The following is a 19,271-nucleotide window of genomic DNA, read 5'->3' as shown; positions in this document are numbered from 1 at the left end:
CCGGCAGGACCAGACGTGTATATCAACAAACATGGATCAGATGTCAAGAGCGCCGACTCCAACAGCTCCCACACACTCGTGGCCTCATCCGTTCGACTAACCCCGTAGCCTCAACCACACTGCCGAACCTACAGTGCAGGACTGGGATAGTGACGAACAGCCACCATGCCTTTTGATCGCATCATCAGTGCCAAGAGGAGCTTTACCGGTATCTTCTCTCGAATGAGTATAGCTCCGTGAGTCGGAGATGTTCCTATCTCTGCTTTGCTATGCTGACATTGTCAAGTCCCTCGCCACCCTGCTCCGCTAAGCACAACGAGAACAATGCACCAAGCTGTGAGACTCCAGGACCGTCCTCGCCTGTCGCGAGCTCAACTATACCTGATTCTAGCGACGAATCGCCTATCAGAGAGAGTCCATCAATGCGCAAAGGTCTAATGGGCTCGTTGCGAAAGCAAAAGCTGCGGAGCATCGGCTCTTTACGCAGCTTGCGCTCACCTACCAAGACCAAGCAGTCTGATATATCAGAGTGCCTCATGGATAGTGTAAGTATCTTTCCCTACAACAGAGAAACGACCACTGACTCTCTGTCTTCTAGAGTCCGCTGACCCCGAAGCACCGCCTCAACTCATCGCTTTTACTCTACTTCGAGGAGTCTCCCCCAGACAGACCAATATTCGATCTTGACCGCATGGACCCCCGAACCTCGAGTCTCTATGTCCACCATTCCTCGCCGGTACCGGTCCCACCATCCTATGAACAGATCCCGCAATCGCCTGCGGATTCATCGCTCATACCAGATGGAACTGTTCCACTATCACCAGCACCTATCCAGAAGATTCTGGACTCAGAAAAGACCATGATTCATTCGCCACCAGCATACACCCAAGCGTACGAACCAAGTTTGGAAGCGATGAGAAAACCAGCTTCAACAAAAAGCGCTCTGTCTGACAGTCTTCGGGAAGCTGCAGTCTACTTCAATGAGCCCCTCGTTCGCTTTCCAAACCCAGGATCCGACTATCTGCCTATCGACGATTGCTTTTCACTTCCTGCTAAGAGCGAAGACTTAGGTCAGACATCAGCCCGAGAGGATCCGTCTGGGGTAGATCGTATCGATAACTCGCCAGTCTACAACAACCCGGATAAGCCATCAGAGGATGCGACCACCAAGGTCTCCAATGAAACGAATACAGACAGGACACCAAAGGAGCATGCACAGCTTATCCTTGAGAATGGCTACCAGGCAAGCGTCTACCGTCGAGCAGACGGAGAGTGTCGCATGAAAATCAAGCTGCTTGCCTTTTGCAATGAAGATGACGACGACGACAGTGGATGGAACAATGAAACGCCAATCAGGTATGCTGCCGCAGAAGAAGAGAAGCTGGCATCACAATTGAGCGCTATTATTCGGGATGCGGGGCTTACCTCTGTGTCTGACAGCGAGCTCAATGAGGCGTTTGCTACTGGAAAACTTCCAGCATATCTGGATGTTGACCCAAGTTGGCACGTCGCCGAGGAAGTGAAGATGGGAAAGCGTGATAGTTCCTGGGGCGAGCATACTGGGCTCTACGACGGTAGCGGCTATGGATCAAGATCCAGCTCCCGACCTGTGACTGGTGTGACTGAGACGGCCGACGTACCTCGTACACGTATCCCTGGAGCATTCGTCGACCACGAAAACGAAGCGCCTATGATCATCCGCAGGCTGTGGGACAATACCTATCCGCACAGCCCGGATACGGACTCGCCTGTGAAGGCTATCGTGGCTGATCCCGCAATCTCCGCAGCGCAAGAGCAGCACAACAACCCCTTGCAAGACTACGAAGCCTTCCAGGGCATGTTGGATCTTGGTGGCAGTGCATAGATCATCGGGTACGCACTTCGTTATGCAGGGTCGTTTAAATTCGCTGGGTCGGGTCGGGCCCTGAAAAGTGTGACAGTGACCGATCAGGAACGGTACATCCGGCATCCTTCCCAGCAAACAGTATTCCATCGATAGAGTCTCCATAGTTATCAATGCAGCCCACAAGTTTCTTCCACATACGCGTCTTCCAGCTCATCCCACACATGCGCAGCGGGGCGTTCGCGTGCCCCAACTCTCATGATGGCACCACTGTACCCAATAGCCGTACCTGTAATCAAAGTTCCAGTCCGCAGATCATCCGAGTGTTGCATCAGTTAGTCCAACCAACGGTAATCGAAAGCAGCGAAGATCCGGGCTCCAGAGGGTGTAGGAGGGAAATCAGGCCATGTCGGCTCATGCGACTTACCCGAGTCTGGGACGGTGACTGGGGTGTGCAGTGGAGTTAGCGAAGATGTGCGGAACAGCTCGTACGATGTTTAGTATTTTGGGTGGGCAGCAACATGATCTAACACATGATGATTATGCTGTGATGTGAGACGCCGCTGGTGTGCCGGCCTTGCGCGAGAGTACTTGCTGGCGTGCTTAAAGGCGTGGTGGCGGGCGGCTTCGAGGCTGTTGCCGTGTCCCTCGGTTTGCCCCGCGTGAAGTTCAGAATGCCAGGCCAAATCCATGCTTCTTGTGGGGAGAACGCCAACGACGTCGCTATCCTTGGCTGCGGCATCATCGGCTTGTGTACCGCGTACTATCTCACAGAAAGTGGAAATACAGACCCAAAGAGTATTCATCTGGTTGATTCGAGTCCGAAGTTATTCCATTGCGCGTCTGGCCTTGCTGCGGGCTTCTTGAGTGCCGACTGTACGTTTGGCAGCGTACGACGCGTGCAACATCAGCGCGGCGCGTCGTTCAACACCTGATCACTTTGTCTAACTACGAAGTAGGGTTCGCACCATCTGTAGCTTCCCTCGGCGCGTTATCCTTCAAACTTCACGCCGACCTCGCGAACGCGCATTCCGGACGTACAACATGGGGATACTCGCAGTCCACCGGAATCTCCCTTTCACAAGACAGCGAATCGGCCATTGGCGGTAGCGGCGAAGACTGGCTTGAGAATGGAACGAGTCGAGCACAATTAGCGAATCACAATAAGCCTTGGGAAGAACAGGCTGCCGGACCAGAATGGCTTCGGCGTACACAGGAAGGCATCATGGAGGTTATAAGTAGGGATGGGACGACCGCACAAATCGATCCGTTGAGATTCTGCCAGTGGCTTCTGAAAGAAGTTCAGAGAAGGGGGGTCACGATACATCAGCCTGCGACGGCGACAGCCATCATCAAGGACTCAGAAGACGTGTTGCGCGGTGTGAGGATATCAGAGGGTGATGACACACAGTCGGAGACAGAGTGTAAGGCCCAATCCATACCACCCAAATTCACACTTACTAACCAACTACAACAGTACCATGTAGCCGTCTCGTCATAACCTCTGGTGCGTGGTCTCCACGCGTCTTCAGCACCCTCTTCCCATCCTCGAAAGCGCGCATCCCCGTCTCCTCCTTAGCTGGCCACTCGCTGCTCGTTCGAAACCCACACCACAAATCCGAAGAGCTCGACAAGGAAGTCTGCCACGCAGTCTTCGCGACAGATACACTCGGCTTCTCGCCAGAATGGTTTGCGAGATTAGGTGGAGAGCTGTATCTAGCAGGACTCAATAGCACAAATATACCTCTGCCAGAGGTTGCAACAGACGTTCAAGCTAGTGCGAAGGCTATCGAGCAGTTGAAACAGTGTGCGAAGGCTATGATGGTGAACGTCCCAGGCAGAGACATGGAGATTTTGAGGGAAGGCTTGGTAAGTTGAGACTGAGAGTGGAATGTTGAACTGGTTTGCTAATCCCAGGCAGTGCTTCCGTCCAGTCACATCTAGCGGCCGACCCATCGTATCGCGGATACCGGACGAAAAGCTCGGAGGCATCAGGACGAAAGATGAAAGAACTGGCGGTGTTTATATAGCGGCGGGTCATGGTGCCTGGGGCATATCGCATGCGCCTGGTACTGGACTTGTGCTGTCGGAGCTGATAGAAGGGCGGGAAGCAAGCGCGAATATTGAGGCGTTGCAATTACCAACGTAAAGTGCTCTTACTCAAACAAAATGTGTATTGGGTACTCATCAACTGGTCATATCGAAACAAACGTGCTGGCCCTGTGACGAGTATGGAATCGGGCTTCTTGTCTCTGACGTAATCCAGTGCACGATATCCTTGGAGTTAGCGCAGGACTGCGCCGCACGTTCGCACGATGACTCCGCAGTTGGTCTTATCGAATCGTCACACAATGCTACTATAGCAATTCCAAGCAAAAATAATGTCTACGAATCCCGCCGACGAGGTGGCCGCAAGGAAACGAGCTGAGCGTGAGAAGAACCCCATCCATATCGAACAACTGGACGCAAGCGTGTTGGCTGGTACGTTTCTAGTCAAACAACTACTTCGACTTCCTTGCAGCTAAAGACCATACGCAGCACTACCAAAGGATGTGAAGATACTATCAATCAGACAGTCCGGTGAAAGCGCGTGGTGTGAGAGTTTCCGCATCGATGCAAACCTACAAGATGGCTCGGAAAGGCAGTACTTCGTCAAGGTAGGTTGTGTGTCTTGTCACACGAAAGATCCCATCTAATGGAAGCGCAGACCAAGATCGGTGAACTAGGAAAGCGGATGATGGAAGGTACATACGAATCAGAGCTGCTGTATCACAGTTACTGCCCCGAACATGTTCCAACACCAATTGCCTGGGGAGCCTATAAAGACCACCCGGACACATGGTTCTACATCTGCGACTTCCACGACATGGCGATGGAGAAACTGGATCCAAGTGCCTTTGTCGACATCATTACTGGGGTGCACAGAGCAAGTATGGGAAAATCACCGCTCGGCAAATACGGATTCCACATTCCAACCCACCTTGCTCACGTACCGAACGACAACACATGGGAAGATTCGTGGGAAGTCTGGTATAATAGAGCCATGCAGACCATGTATGATCTAGAGAAGAACAAATATGGGATAGACGAAGAGTTAGAAGTCATCTTCGAAGGTCTCCGTTCAAAAGTCATACCTAGATTGCTCCGTCCTCTGGAAACCGGCGGTCGCTCGATTGAACCATGCCTCTTGCATTCGGATCTATGGCCTGGAAACTGTATGCTGGAGAAAGAGACTGGTAAGATCATTATCTTTGACTCATGTGCTTTCTGGGGTCATAACGAGTGTGACTTGGGTAGCTGGCGTGCTCCGCGGTACAATATGGGTGAGGAGTTCTTTACGTGCTACAAGAATATCGTGAAGCCCTCGCAACCAGAGGAAGATTGGCACGATCGCAACAGACTTTACGCCATGTTAGTACATTCCCATGGAGGGAGGTGTTTTTGCTCACTAGGATAGTCGCTATGATCTCTTGGTCTCTGCGCTTTATCCTAACAGGCCCGAGTTTCACGATAGGTATGTGTAGGAATATTTGAGTCTGCTATCGGGCTGACCGGTGCCAGAGCCAAGGATGAGATGAGAATACTCGTTAAGAAGTTCCCTGGCGGCTTCAAAGACTGGGAAGCCCGACAAGTGTCTTCACCACGCGACCTGTAGAGGTCAAATGCGATCTCGTCAATGGTTGGCTTAAGTCCGTTCGTTTGCACTTTTCACCATGACTGCTTACCCCGCGTTTGATGTGTTCGAAGCGACTGTGCCGCAAGACTAGACTGCAGAGACGTCAAAGCGTGTCTTATGAGTCGGGTGCCGCCCTTCTCTGTCGTACCCTGTCTGAGGCATTCAGCTCTAAATGACACGGCTTCCCGATCAGAATGGCCAAGAACGAAAGTAACGGAGCCGCGGAAGAAGAAGGGGTTGTGAATGCGCTCGCAGACCAAGGAAAAGAGGGCGCAAATGACGAGGATACTACATACACCACGTTCACTCCCACTCAAAAGCGACTATTACTAGGTGCCTGCTCTACAGCAGCGGTATTCTCAACAATCTCTTCGTTCATCTACTTCCCCGCAATCACAGCCATTGCGAACTCATTGCGCGTTTCCATCGAACAGGTCAACTGGTCTATCACTTCGTACTTGATAGTATCGGGAATCGCACTCTCGGTCTTCGGCAGTCTGGCTGACGACATCGGTAGACGACCCGTAATTCTTTTGACTATCTGCATCTACGTTGGGGCAAACATAGGACTGGCCCTTACGCAGCACTACGCGACTCTCATAGTGATGAGATGCCTGCAAAGTGCTGGCGCTTCAAGTACCATCGCGATCGCATTCGGTATCATCACAGACATCTCGATACCTGCAGAAAGAGGATCCTACGTGGGCGTATTGATGGGTGCTACGAATGCTGCGCCATGCTTGGGGCCTGTCATTGGTGGAGTGGTTTCAGAAAAGTTGTCGTGGAATTGGATCTTCTGGCTCTTGGTCATCGTTGCCGGAACTTTGCTGGTGACACTTGCGCTGTTCCTTCCGGAGACCGAAAGATGCCTTGTAGGAAACGGGAGTCTTCAACCAGCGCGCCTCATGAACAGATCCATATATTCGCTTGTATCTCGGCGTGAGACCAGGTCTCCGGCAGCTGCATCTTCTCGAAGTCGTGGCTCCGCCTTTCTAGGACCTTTCAAATCACTGTCAGCTCTCAGGAACCAAGCCAACTTCATCGTTATCTTAGCCGGCGGTATCACTTACACTATGTATACGTGTCTCGCGGCTTCCATCTCAGCGGCAGTCATCGCAGAGTATGAGATGAATTACCTTACGGCGGGATTGACCTACCTTCCAAACGGCATTGGCGGTATCCTCTCGTCGTATGCGTCCGGCAAACTCCTCGATCACGACTACAAAGTCACTGCGCGCAGACTAGGCCTCCCAGTAACGTCTCCATCGGGCAACGACTTCCCCTTCGCAAAAGCCAGGCTGCGATCAGTTTTTCCGGTCGTAATCGTCAGTGCAGTGGCTACCATAGGCTACGGTTGGGTATTGCACACGAGGTCGCATATCGCTATACTGCTAGTGGTCCAATTCTTCTCAGGAGCGGCTCAGGTATGTATTTTCGCGACATGCGGGACGCTGCTCACAGATCTGAATCCCGGGAGAAGTTCGACTGTACAAGCGAGTTATAGCCTCGTGAGATGCGCTCTCAGTGGTGCTGGCGTGGCGGCTTTGGAGACCATGGTGCGCCAGATAGGATACGGGTGGACTTTTACCGTCTTTGGTGGCTTGGGACTTTTGTGTGTACCCATACTTTTCTATCTGAAACAGAAGCGTGCTCTATGAAGCAGAGACTTCGTCGTTGGGCGATAATGGGTGGCGGGATGGTCGCGTCGCGACCGTGAACATGACGCGTCTAGGCTGAGGTTAGCGTCCCGTGCCGCCTACGATGCCCCGCGGCAGGTACCTTGCATTAACACACCACGTCTTCAAGATGACATTACCTGCCATTAATTTGCTCTTCAGCATAAATTGCAACGATCCGAAACACAGTTCATGACAGCGCTCCGCCGCACATCGCGAAGATCGGCATTGCTGATACCTATAACGCTCAGTCATTTACTGTTTTGAGACATCGCTCAGCTCAATACCAAGGCCAACAGTCTGCCCAGCAGTATCAGCCACATCAACCATATCAATCATGACGGGCATCGAGGCCAACCCGAAGACCCAGCCAGAAATATTCCAGCACTCCCCTTTACCAAAAGTGAAGGGCTCCTTCAGATTGATACAAGTCAGACCTGATTTCTCCGTCGACGGCCTCCCCGACTGCTACCTACAAAATGCGCTAGTCCAAGAATCGAACTATGTCTGTCTTTCATATACCTGGGGCGAACCAGGGGACGAGTTCCCTATCAAGCTCGATGGAAAGCTACATTATGTGCGCCAAAACCTCTACGACTTCCTCCAAGCGGCACGCCAGCGTCTCACATTTTGCACATTGTGGATAGACGCGTTGTGCATAAATCAAGCCGATATCGAAGAACGAAACCATCAAGTTCAGCAGATGGGTGACATCTTTGCTGGCGCGAGATTGGTCGTGTCGTGGCTAGGCAATAATTTCGAGACGCAAGAATTCGTTCGAGCGGTGGGGCAGAAGTTCGACCGCCAGGCCTGGAAGACTTGGGAGGATTTTTATCACAGCAAGCACGGTGATTCACCTCAGGGGAGCAGCTCTCAGAACGCAGAGCCGGACTCCAGCAGTCGCTCCGTCCCAGCTTACGATCTCAGTCAAGAGAATACGTACGACTCCGAGATCTCGGACTCTTCACTCATTAAGAAACATTACGATCTCATTGCAAACAATGCCTACTGGCAAAGGGCGTGGGTCGCACAGGAAATGATGCTAGCAAACGCGCAAGTAGTGATGGCTGGAGAACACGTCATCGACTTCCTGCCACTCGCGTACTACTGTGTGCACTCGACAAAGGAGTTATATTTTAGTTCTATCATGGAATATGCGTATCTGTTGTACTGGTCACAGGACGACTACCTCGAGAATGGCCCCAGCTGTTCGATCTTGCAGAAAGGAAGGCGGCAGGCCACCCATGGATTGATCTACCTCCTACGATGGTTCCAAGGAAAATGTTGCACACTTCGACGGGACCGCATTTACTCCTTGCTAGCGATTTGTAAGGGTGGCGACAAGGTCAGGGTCGACTATGATGGTCCAGATACCGAGCTCATCATGCAAGTCCTGGATGCATGCAAAGAAGAGATGTGCTTCTGCACTGCCGCCATCGTTGCTCGCATTGTGAAAGGGCCTGACTTCTCCCATCTAGAACAAGAAACTTACGCCATCACTGTAACGCATGACTTCAAGCTTCAGGCATACAGCTCGGACCTCGAAATATGTCCATCATGCTCTCAGCAGGTTACTCAATCCCGACCTGGTGTGTACTTTTGCTTGCACTGCAGTTCCGATGTTTGCCAACACTCTCAGGGGCATCTCTTTTGGGATAACACTCGTCGTGACGACGTAGTAGATCGCTTTCGGCGTCGTGCTGGTCTCCTATGGTTAGCCAGATATGATCTCCGCGAGCCGCGCGTGCTGTGTAGGCCAGGACAAGGAATCGAGATCAACCGCGAAGAGGTCGAAGGCGAGTTCTACACCTTGCGATTTTCTCTTGGTACACTCGTCGATGTCAAGGGTGTCAAATTTGAGACAAAAAGCACGTTCATTCATCGCACACGTGTCGTGGTTGATCACAATATCTGCTCTTCGGCATGAAATCATGCCTAGGCAGAGATGCTGGGTGTGTACGTGCTGTATCCTAGTATTCAGCACGCATGGATCTTGGCAAAGCCTGGGTTATCGTGAAAACGATATCATTATGACTAAAGCTACCTCCACCGACCAAATGACTACATCAGCGGAGTACATGAAGAATGGTAAACGCTCTCAGACGCCCCAGATATGCAACAATGTACCTGATGCAGGAACGTCTTTGTGGGACCAGTGTCTTTCACGCGTGTCCCAACTGCCCTTTTTGCACATATTGCCATCCTATGCATCTACCTCTGTGACCACGTCCGACGGCGGCTCGCCTCATCCCAGTCTGCATGGCTCGGTCTCCTTCCGCAATCATTCAAGGAAAGATCCTTTCCTCATATACATCCTGGCCATACTGAAGATAGGCTTTGACTACCACGTTGCGTCCTTGAGTAGTGAACCCATGTTTGATCTGTCGACAGAAATCCAATACAGCGGTGAGATTGCTTGACTTATCGTCTTCGACCAGGCCGTCATTGTTGAGTTTCATCTGCTTGCGGGTGTCGTAAGTGCCGGCTGCGCCGCTGATCTTTGTAATGGTGAGCTTTTGTAGCTCTTCCAAGCCCAGGATACCTTGGAATTGGAAGTCATGCAAGAACATGTCGAATGAAATTGGACGGATGGAGAACGTTGTATTGCCACTCCCAGGCGTACACAACAATGGCGAGTAAAGTGTGACGTTAAGCTCGCGAAGTCGTGAGAAGCGCTTGATCGTGGAGGAGTTGACTTTATTGCACCTTTGCGTGAGCTCGCGGGCGTCCTCTTCACTTCCGCCGGGCTCGTCTTTGAGGAATACAATCCCTCGCTGCCCGTTCACGTTCCTTGTTTTCGCCTTTCGAACATAGAGATGCAGGGATCTTGTCTCCAGTGAAACCATGATCCTACTGAGAGCTGTACAGTCGTCGAACTCGAAACGCGCTGCCTCCAATAAACAAGAGAGCAGATCACTTCGCAGGCTCTTACTGGTGAGACAAAGAGACGGCAGAAACGGTGAGTGCTTCCTCTTAAGTCGGATAGACTGCTCATGGTCCTCAGAAAATCGCAAGTGTGGCCAATCCTGACAGGCTATCGATTGCTTTTCGTCCAGGAAGTACTGCTCGTAGACCATGCATCGAAGCTCCTAGTCAAAATCGTCAGCTAATGTCACAGTCAGAACCGGTACGATGATAACACGTACAGCAGGTAAAGTCATGAAGGGGTGGAATGCGGGTTGGTGAAGTAGCTCCTCAACATATGGGTTGAACGCGATCAGGAGCTCTTCAAAACCATCTTGCGCATCGTCGACGTCCAGACAATTGGTCGCATCATTCAAAGCCGGCGCCATGGTGTCGTTGGAGGTGAGGCGTGTCGAGCGGGTGAAACACGCGTAGTAAGAGCGGAGTGCGTTCACCACAGACTTTGGAAGGCAAGAGCGACCAGAATTGGGAAGTAACGGAGGATGTTGTTCGGCGCGCTCTCTCACGTTGTTGCGGCTGACAGCGGTAGCGTCGTAGTCTGCAGAGTACTTCCAACTCTGGTGAACGAGGTAGTCGCGTGAAATGTCTGGGTACCTACATATGTACGTAGAGGCGGCGCGCTAAGGCTATCACACTAGAACTCATCCGGCCTGGTCACCCAAAGTTGCACACCTGGGCAGTCCTGTTGTAATGGCACTGCCAGCTGAATTCTAGACTGAGTCGAGGTTTTTGTGTGGCACCTCGAACAGCTTCGTCGAGAGATGCATCGGCTGGATACAGACATGCTTGCACTACCGCCCACCACGAGTTAAGTAGAACAACTGAAGATAGTCAAGAACAAGACTATCAACTGATACTTTGTATATTCTCGTTGATCAGCTAACACTACTAACATGATGGGCACCTCGACATTACATCTCTACTCGTCATCGTCGTCATCATCGACAACAGGTACAGGGTCAGCTTTGCCTGTGGTCTTGACCTTCCGGTCCTTCTCCGCACCGGCTGGCTTCTTGCCTTTCGGGTTGGCGTCTTCATCCTCCTCCTCGTCTTCCTCGGGCACCGCGGCGTCGTCGTCATCGTCGTCGCTCACGTCGTCTTCCTCCTCCTCTTCATCATCCTCATCATCTTTGGGCTTGGTGCGCTTGGTCTTCTTCTTTGGTGCTGCAATCGAGTGTGAGAAACTTATGTTCGATGATATTGGGTGAAGGTATTGGCTTACGAGGCTCTTCGGCGTCGGAGTCGTCTGAATTGAAGTTTGATCCGTCAGACTCGTCATATCTACGTGACATGTGTTAGCACTGTGATGAAAGTTCCATAATCGAAAGTAAAGCGCAGCCCAGAAGTCCTCGACACTCAAAGGAGAGACGTGACCGCCGAGCGAATCCAAGTTGAGAGCGTTGTGGGGATTGTTGCGAAGCGCCGTCGCGTCAACCGTTTCTCCATCCCGAAAGCCCGGGCGTAACAGCGACTCCGCGCCTGTCAAACTTTCGTAGAACTTGGTAACAAGCCCAAAGATCCTAATTCACTTTGAAGAAGGAAGGCGATTGCGATGCCTTCAAGAGGGGATGCATGCGACGCGAAGTGCAAGGGCCATGACGTCAAGGAAGCGCCGACTTACTCTTCTTCCTCTTCGCTCTCATCACTTGGGAGAGCGACAAGCTCCTCCTCCTGATTCTTCCTTTTTCTTGTGGACATTGTGTCGTGCTGGGGAAATTTGACAAAGGTTGGTAGGTCAAGGTAGTGTTTTGGGGTAGGGCGAGAGCTGAGAGCTATGGAGAAGCTTGCGAGCGGGGACCCAGGGACGGGCGCCCGGATGAAATAGACACGACCTACGCAGGCCCTACCAAGGAGGCTGGGAAGCCAGGGCTCTTGCGGGCTTTTGCTCAATGGCTTAGTTCGGGCTGTTCGGGTGTGTCCAGGTTAGCCAATCATTGGCCATGTGGTCATCACCCGCATGGGAGCACCGGGACGGGGGCACACAAGCGTTGCGCTGATGTTACTTTGCTGCAGGTACCGCTCAATGTCTGTTGATATGAGAGATCCGTCGAGAGTGTCGCAAAGAAATACCTCGCAACGGCAATTGTAGGATAGATAATCGTGAACATTGTGCATCCAACCAGCCTCTACGGTATAGGAGGGACACAAGAACAGCTACGCAGTGTGCTCCTTTATGTCTAGTCATTTGTAACTACAGGAATGCGTCAAATACAGCTCATATTTGTTCCATTAATGTAAAATTGTATATGAGATCCCTTCGACGGCTAGCGATCCGATACAGCGTTGAAGGCAGCAGGCTCTCATAGTCACGGTGTTGACCATGTGTTCGCAGCTCGAGGTGCAGAGCTCTCTTCCCAAAGCGGTCAAGCTCACCCCACTTAGCGCCAGTCATCGCTAGTGCCCCTCCCGCGGTACCGCGTCTCATTCGTGCTGCCTTGCCGACTTTACTTTCTTACTCTCGATCGTTCCTCAACCGACCCGACACAACGCTCGTTCGCACCCGCGCCCTACGTTCCCACACGCCCAATATGTCGGCAGCTCAGGTCGCAAGGGGACCGCGGATCAAAGGTCTGAGCGATCCCTACCACTATCAATCCAAAGCAACGCAACGAAGCAAGGCGCCCGTGGTGGCTGCCACCAAAACCGCGAAACGTACATACACCTGCTGCGAGAAACCCGAGATAGATACTTCCGACAATGAAGTCTTGTGCTACAACTGCGGTGCTGTCCACGGCGAAAACAACATCGTCTCCGAGGTTACTTTTGGCGAAACTTCGGGCGGAGCAGCCATTGTCGAGGGTGGCTTCATCCACGCCAACCAGCGTCACGCGAATTCCATGGGCGGCACTATGCGGGGTCTGGAGGGCATGGGGAGCAGGGACCAAGCTGCGATGAATGGCAAGAACTCCATCGTAGCTCTAGGCGCATCTCTCAACCAGCGCGAGGCCGTCGTAGAACAGGCTTACAGCTGGTACAAGCTCGCCATGAACCACCGATTCATCCAGGGTCGCCGCATGAGGACCGTTGCCGCTGTCGCGATCTACATGGCGGCACGGAGACAACCCGAGAACACGCTCATGCTCATCGATCTGGCCGAGAAGATTCAGACCAACGTCTGGCAGCTCGGAGACACGTACAAACAGTTTCTGGAGATGTTGAAGGAGGACGACCCCGCACAGCTCGTGGGCACAAAAGCCGTTCAGGAGATCGAGCCGTTGATGCTGAAGTACTGTCGAAAGCTCGAGTTTGGAGAGGATTCTCACAGGGTCGCCGACGACGCCTGTAGGGTCCTGAAGCGCATGAACCGCGACTGGATGGTGCAAGGTCGTCAGCCGGCTGGGTTGTGCGGCGCCTGTATCATCATAGCCGCCCGCATGAACAACTTCCGCCGGACCATCCGAGAGGTCGTCTACGTTGTCAAGGTCGCCGACTCCACCATCACCTCCCGTCTATACGAATACAAGAGGACACAGAGCGCGGCTCTCACGGTCAACCAGTTCCGAGAGTTCGGACCCCGTCTCAAGGTCAAGGCTCAGCCTCCTGCCATTTGGAGGCGCGCAGAAAAGGAAGAGCGAAGGGAAAAGAGGAGGCAACGAGCAATTGAGGGTGGCGACCCGGATACTACAGAGAACCAGTCGGGAGATAGCGAGGCAGAAGGAGGTTCGGATACCGCACCAAAACGCACGAGCAAGAGGCGCAAGTCAAATGACGGTTCATCTCAGCCAGTTGCGACCCAGACGGAAGCTTCTGGTACACAGAATAGCGATCCATCCTCGGAGTTAGCGGCTCTTGACGGCAACACGGAGGCGGTCCTGGAGTCTGTTGTTAGTGCAGTCGAGGAAGTCGAGGCCGGTGAGACCATCGACCCAGACTTTGTCATGCCTAAGAAGCGTGGCCGACCACCAAAGAAGCCGCGAGTGCCCGTCGTGATCGCCGAAGAGGATCTCGAAATTGAGCACGAGCTTGAAGACGAAGTCACAAATACCATCAAGGACTGGGAGGGTATCTTCAAGGAAATTGCCAACAGCGAAGACCACGAGCTACTCAGGCGTTCTGGCTGGACAGCAGCAGAGATGGCCCGCGTCGCCGCCGACACCCGCGATGCCGTCCCCGTAAACACAGATCCTGAGATTGGTGAAGACGAGTTCAACGACGACCCCGACGTTGCCACCTGCATCCTCAACCCCGAGGAAGTCCGCCGCAAGGAAGCCATCTGGATCACGGAGAATGAACAATGGCTGCGCGACCAACAGACCAAGATGTTGCAGGCCGAACTCGAGGCCGCAGAGGACAAGCCTAAGAAACCCAAACAAAAGCGCAAACACCACCAGATGGGCGATGGCAATGTCCTTGAGGGCCAGCCTGCGGCTAGCGCGGCGGACGCTGCCCATAAGATGCTCAAGAAGCGCGCCAAAGCTTTCAGTAACCACATCAACTACGACCGACTCAAGGAGTTGTTCCCCGGCGGTCACCCTTCTGCGAGCCCATCTGCCAGCGGTCAGGGTGCTAGTTCAGCCTCCACCCCGCAAGCTGTTGTGCAGCAGCCTGTAGATGTCGACGCGGAAGGCGAAGAAGAAGAGGAGGAGGAGGAGGAAATGGAAGAGGTAGAGGAAGAAGAGGAAGATTTGGAGCACAACTACTTGGAAGACGATGATGAAGGATTTGCTAACGAAAGCTACGACTACTAGAAGTATTGTTCGTGGTTCATTTTGGGAGTATTGAGAGGTTGGCGATTGGTTTTGCATTTACATGGCGAAAACTTTACAAGATATCACGACCTTGGTCGGCTATCTCTCACGAAGTATTGGAGCTTGCTTTTACGGCCGCGTTGGCTGGAAATTAGATGCGGAGTATCTTGGGGTTGAGACTTTGCATATATACCCCCGCTTGCGAGCGCAGCATAGCATCATGGCAACGGCGTTTAGCATTCATCAATGAACATTCAGATTAACATTCTTTGCTTTGGCACGTTCCAGTCCTGGCGCATATATCACGTTTCAAAGTCAGAGGCGACAGATATTGTTTGTAGGGGAGGAATTCCCAATGATAGATTGGTCCCTGCTTCGTAACTCGTTCACACATGCTCATGCTACCCTAAATTTTTGGTATGCGAATCCCTTGCCATAAAACGCCGAAAAAGTCTATCATGGAAGACACAGGCGCCTCATTTCCCGAACGGTGGTTGACGCCGTCCCAAACCGCACTCTACAAGCAAGAAACAAACTAGCACATCTTGTACTGTGACTCGCCTGATGCTTGCCTGTGCATGTCGTTCGCCTCGAGCTTGTAGGAGATGCTAATGTCCAAATCGCGGTGGTTCTTCTCGTTGGGCTTGTTCTCTAGTATGCCGCTGATGGTCTCGCCCTCCTCGACCGTCAGTACATCCTTCAGGTAGAAGACTGTCTGCTTCCAGTGGGTGTACTTGGTGTGGGGACCGGTGGAGAAGCGGATGGGCTTGTGGCAGGCGGCGAACTCGATGTCGAACCATGCGATGACGGCGTGGATGAAGTCGCTGCGGCGCGCCTTGAGCTCGTACGGTAACCGGAAAGCGAGGTCGGCGACGGTGCAGGTGTAAAGGTCAAGGGTGATGACGGGGGAGGGGTCGGTGACGACGGCCTTGATGTCGACGGTGTCGACGAGGGGCTCGGTGATGGCGGTGGCCTTGAGAGGAGAGTAGTCGAAGCCCCAGACGTTATCCCAGACTGTTCTGTTAGTAGTGTTGCAGCAAATCAGAGCTTTGCTGTACTTACATCCAATCTTCTCCTCCTTGTACTCGCCATCCTCGATACCAGCCATGAAGATAGTAGCCTTGTCGGGGAAGATCAAGCCGTCCTTGACCAGGTACTTGTCGCGGGCGTAGAGAACGGTGTCCAACATGGACTCGTAGAGCAGGAAGTAGCCCATCCACTCGGATATTATTATGTCGACCTTGTCGAAGGGTAGGACAACCTCCTCCATCTTGCCCTGTAGCAGGGTAATCTTGTCCGACATGCCGTTGACCTCGACGATCTCCTTTGCCTTGTCGATGATGGTTGACATGTCAACACCAATGACGTGCTTTGCGCCGGCCTTTACGGCGAACCTATAACCAGCATATCAGCGCGTGCTCGTGTGTGGTATGTAGAGGGGCGAGGAGCGCATACATGCTCAGGATGGATGTGCCGCATCCAACATCGAGGACGACCTTGTCCTTGAACAGGTGAGGGTTCTGGTAGATAGCGTCGCGGTAGCTCTTGGTTCGGACTTCATCTTTCTAAAGCGCGTTGTTAGTCGTCGTAGTAAAGGTCAAAGGCAGGGAGGGGCAATCGTACCAGCATCTCCTCGTGGATACCTGTATTCGCGCATTAGTATCGTTCACCTCATCAGAGTGTACTTGTACGGACCATGGTGGTTGTAGCTACACAATACTGTTAGCGAAACTCTACGCATGTCTGGACCCTCAATGATGCCTACCTGTTGAAGTAATGCGCCTCAGAGTGCGCCATGCCCGTGAGGGGGTCCTTCTTTCCGGCTTCTTGCTGGTTCGCCATATTGAGAGTAGAGTGTGAGGAGAAGAGGAGGTGTGAGCGGTTGAAGGTAGAGGAAGAGAGACTGGCGTTGCTCCGGTCCAAGTAGGATAGGGAAATTTTGGTTTTGGTAGTACCAAGCACAGACTCGCTCGGTCCAGGGTCTCACCAGGGCAATCTCGGTGGGAAGCGGGGCATCTGAGACTTTGGACGCTAGGCCCAAAGAGGCGTGACACGAAGATGCTCACTTTTTTTGCTGTCGATCCCAAGGTTCATGCAACCAATTTTCTTTACCATTATGCTACTTGCGATAAATAAAGGCCAAGGCTTCAAGACAAATACAGCATCAAGAACAGCATAGTGTCAATTTGCAACATCCAACCAGAGAAAGTAGTGAGAGGGGTATATCGTGCCAAAAGCAGAATCCGCCCTCGTCGTTACGGCGTGAGAGTTTTGTTTGCGTTATGTCGTGAAGTCGTTAATAGATTTTGGGCGTGATGTCGTCATACATTAGGAGAGTGTCGTACATTTTGGTCGAACGGGATTGCTCTATTGAGCTCGTCAGGAAGCCTAGCGGACTCTCATGCGGTAAAAGTTTTCTTTGAACTGTTTCGCGTCTAACTTATGTATCAGCATCGGACACGTATAGGTGATGGGAATTCAAATACCTTCTGGTGAAGTAAAGCTCAACCGGTACTTGCCCGTAGGGCCTTTGGGTAGCCTGTAGCTATCACTGAAGACATACGGATGCAGCTTCTCGAACTGGATTGTTTCTGGACCGACGCGCTTCATCCAGTCACCGCGTCCGACATATGGCGTGACGAACGCCGTCCAGATAGGTATGTCCTTCATAGGCCCGCGACGAGCAGTGGCTTCGAACCGTACACAGCCCGAGTCCGTATCGTATTTGACGCGGAAGACGTGGAGATACTTGCCGTCAACGGTCTCGCTGAGTAGCGTCAGCATGAAACAAGAGATTAGTGACAATCACTTACCCTGCGAACATAATCCTTTCTCCTGGCAGGAAAACATCTTCGAGCCCCTCTGCAATGGGAGTGTGGTCCTGGCGCTTCATAGCTATGGCGGTACAATAGAAAAGTACCATACCTGAAAGAACATTAGAGAGTGTTTGCAGGAGCGACTCAAATGTACCTACGTTCGTATAGAGGGAAGCGCAGTCTAGCCCACAGGTCAAGTTGACCATCTTGGCGATTGATGCGACAGAGCTGCAAGCACGATCCTGCGCGCCGTACTGCTAATGCAGTGATTGGAACCTGGTACCTCACACGGTTGCCATTGTGATCCGTAGTAAGGAAGAGTATTCGTGCACGGTTGTCGTCGGCCCTCCAGTAAATTCTTATCCAGACCTCAGTTGCTTCGAATGGCAGTTCTAGAATCCTTTCAAAGCCATCGGTGTCTAACAGCTCAATCACTCTTGGTTCATCTCTCCCGAAGCACTCAGTAGGCTCCGAGGGGCTTTGAGATGGTGTAGAGCCGTGTCGTCCATCGAAGATCTTCATTGCCCAATGAGCGACTGGCTCTGAATCCGTCGACTGGTTCGAGTAGGCCTGTGATGATGCGGACGAATACGTGGGCGACTGAGGGATTTCTGGCACTGGGGGAGGAATATACGGTATGTCCCCTATGCCTCCCCACGTTGGTGCAATATGAGATCGATGAGGTAGCGGTAGCGGGGCTGGCTGGTACCCGTACTGGGCTGCCGGATACGTGGGGTGTTGGTGTATCTTCGGTCTAGACACTTTGGGGGAAGGCGGTTTTGGTGTTCTAGCACCACTCTTCCCATTGCCATGCACTGAGAGCTTACTGAAGTAAGATTCAATCGGCGTTGGCTTTTGTTTCTTGAGCAGCCTGGATAGCGTGACTTTGAATTTAGCCAATGCGGCCTCATCCTCGTTTCTAGAACCCGTCAGCCATCCCGTTGAACATGTCGCCAATGTTACATACCCCTTCAGAGCGTCGTGCATGCACTGTAGATATGTCCTAACAATCTCGAATCTTTTGGGTAAAGACATGCCTTCCGCCGTGAAATCCGTAAGCGCATCTTCCCAGATGAGTGCGTACGGTGGTGTGCCGGGGAAAGCACCGGGCGCAGCGTGCCTGCTCTTCTTGGACCTGGTGAATATTTCTTGAACATCGTCAAGCGTGTGTCCTAAGCTCGGGAGGCAAACCTCCAGGTCCGTTCGTATGAAGCCTGCATATCTGCCATAGCGGGACGACTCCAGCGCCTCGTTCAGCTCGAGTAGAGCGTGCGATATGGCAAACAACTCTGCGATATGGCTTCTGACGTCTTTGCGATATTGGGGGATCTCACTCTCGAAGGAGAGTAGGCCCGTTGCGGTCTCCTCAGCTTCCTTGGCGTAGTCGAGTAGTCGCCAGTCCATGACAGGTGCGTACCGGGGATAGATAGCCGAAGACAAAGGTTTAGTAGCAATGCATGCTTTAGACGCCTGGAAATCGGCGGGGAAAGGGAAGAGAAATCGCTCAAGCGATGGCGCTACGAGATGAGCGTCTGGGGTAGACGTCTGGTGGCATGCGCGCTTGAGGAGGGTCGGCTCTTGACGTGTTTATGCAGCAGCACGCCGGTGAGAAACGCCAATGACCTATGCCGACAGAATCCCTTACCA

General features: G+C 52.5%; 9 protein-coding genes across 9 annotated transcripts; 5 read left to right on the top strand and 4 right to left on the bottom strand.

Moving 5' to 3' along the window:
• Window positions 1-165: 165 nt before the first annotated feature.
• On the top strand, window positions 166-1,864 carry J4E85_004850 (uncharacterized protein; the record flags this gene model as incomplete). The annotated part of the gene is made up of 3 exons (XM_051469102.1): window positions 166-208; window positions 349-545; window positions 599-1,864. 3 exons carry the CDS (start codon window positions 166-168, stop codon window positions 1,862-1,864), a joined length of 1,506 nt encoding a protein of 501 aa, XP_051327317.1.
• Window positions 1,865-2,517: 653 nt separating this feature from the next.
• On the top strand, window positions 2,518-3,992 carry J4E85_004849 (uncharacterized protein; the record flags this gene model as incomplete). The annotated part of the gene is made up of 4 exons (XM_051469101.1): window positions 2,518-2,719; window positions 2,803-3,267; window positions 3,321-3,712; window positions 3,765-3,992. 4 exons carry the CDS (start codon window positions 2,518-2,520, stop codon window positions 3,990-3,992), a joined length of 1,287 nt encoding a protein of 428 aa, XP_051327316.1.
• Window positions 3,993-4,224: 232 nt separating this feature from the next.
• J4E85_004848 (uncharacterized protein) lies at window positions 4,225-5,498 on the top strand (the record flags this gene model as incomplete). The annotated part of the gene is made up of 5 exons (XM_051469100.1): window positions 4,225-4,324; window positions 4,382-4,500; window positions 4,551-5,254; window positions 5,340-5,357; window positions 5,405-5,498. 5 exons carry the CDS (start codon window positions 4,225-4,227, stop codon window positions 5,496-5,498), a joined length of 1,035 nt encoding a protein of 344 aa, XP_051327315.1.
• Window positions 5,499-7,532: 2,034 nt separating this feature from the next.
• Window positions 7,533-9,122, top strand: J4E85_004847 (uncharacterized protein; the record flags this gene model as incomplete). Its single annotated transcript, XM_051469099.1, has 1 exon — window positions 7,533-9,122. One exon carries the CDS (start codon window positions 7,533-7,535, stop codon window positions 9,120-9,122), a length of 1,590 nt encoding a protein of 529 aa, XP_051327314.1.
• A 358-nt stretch (window positions 9,123-9,480) lies between these two features.
• On the bottom strand, window positions 9,481-10,488 carry J4E85_004846 (uncharacterized protein; the record flags this gene model as incomplete). Its single annotated transcript, XM_051469098.1, has 2 exons — window positions 9,481-10,284; window positions 10,342-10,488. The coding sequence occupies 2 exons, from the start codon at window positions 10,486-10,488 to the stop codon at window positions 9,481-9,483; spliced, it is 951 nt and encodes a 316-aa protein (XP_051327313.1).
• A 551-nt stretch (window positions 10,489-11,039) lies between these two features.
• J4E85_004845 (uncharacterized protein) lies at window positions 11,040-11,818 on the bottom strand (the record flags this gene model as incomplete). The annotated part of the gene is made up of 3 exons (XM_051469097.1): window positions 11,040-11,284; window positions 11,343-11,401; window positions 11,742-11,818. 3 exons carry the CDS (start codon window positions 11,816-11,818, stop codon window positions 11,040-11,042), a joined length of 381 nt encoding a protein of 126 aa, XP_051327312.1.
• Window positions 11,819-12,648: 830 nt separating this feature from the next.
• On the top strand, window positions 12,649-14,808 carry J4E85_004844 (uncharacterized protein; the record flags this gene model as incomplete). Its single annotated transcript, XM_051469096.1, has 1 exon — window positions 12,649-14,808. The coding sequence occupies one exon, from the start codon at window positions 12,649-12,651 to the stop codon at window positions 14,806-14,808; it is 2,160 nt and encodes a 719-aa protein (XP_051327311.1).
• Window positions 14,809-15,343: 535 nt separating this feature from the next.
• RMT1 (type I protein arginine N-methyltransferase Rmt1) lies at window positions 15,344-16,650 on the bottom strand (the record flags this gene model as incomplete). The annotated part of the gene is made up of 6 exons (XM_051469095.1): window positions 15,344-15,822; window positions 15,871-16,202; window positions 16,264-16,373; window positions 16,432-16,451; window positions 16,504-16,517; window positions 16,574-16,650. The coding sequence occupies 6 exons, from the start codon at window positions 16,648-16,650 to the stop codon at window positions 15,344-15,346; spliced, it is 1,032 nt and encodes a 343-aa protein (XP_051327310.1).
• Window positions 16,651-17,286: 636 nt separating this feature from the next.
• On the bottom strand, window positions 17,287-19,028 carry J4E85_004842 (uncharacterized protein; the record flags this gene model as incomplete). The annotated part of the gene is made up of 5 exons (XM_051469094.1): window positions 17,287-17,575; window positions 17,622-17,703; window positions 17,783-18,241; window positions 18,452-18,543; window positions 18,592-19,028. 5 exons carry the CDS (start codon window positions 19,026-19,028, stop codon window positions 17,287-17,289), a joined length of 1,359 nt encoding a protein of 452 aa, XP_051327309.1.
• Between the last annotated feature and the right edge of the window lie 243 nt (window positions 19,029-19,271).

Source organism: Alternaria conjuncta (genome assembly GCF_024043145.1).
Source record: "Alternaria conjuncta strain BMP 0040 chromosome Unknown scaffold_6, whole genome shotgun sequence".
Taxonomy (NCBI): Eukaryota; Fungi; Ascomycota; class Dothideomycetes; order Pleosporales; family Pleosporaceae; genus Alternaria; species Alternaria conjuncta.
The sequence above is the reverse complement of the archived record's forward strand: the minus strand, read 5'-3'. Positions and strand labels throughout refer to the sequence as shown.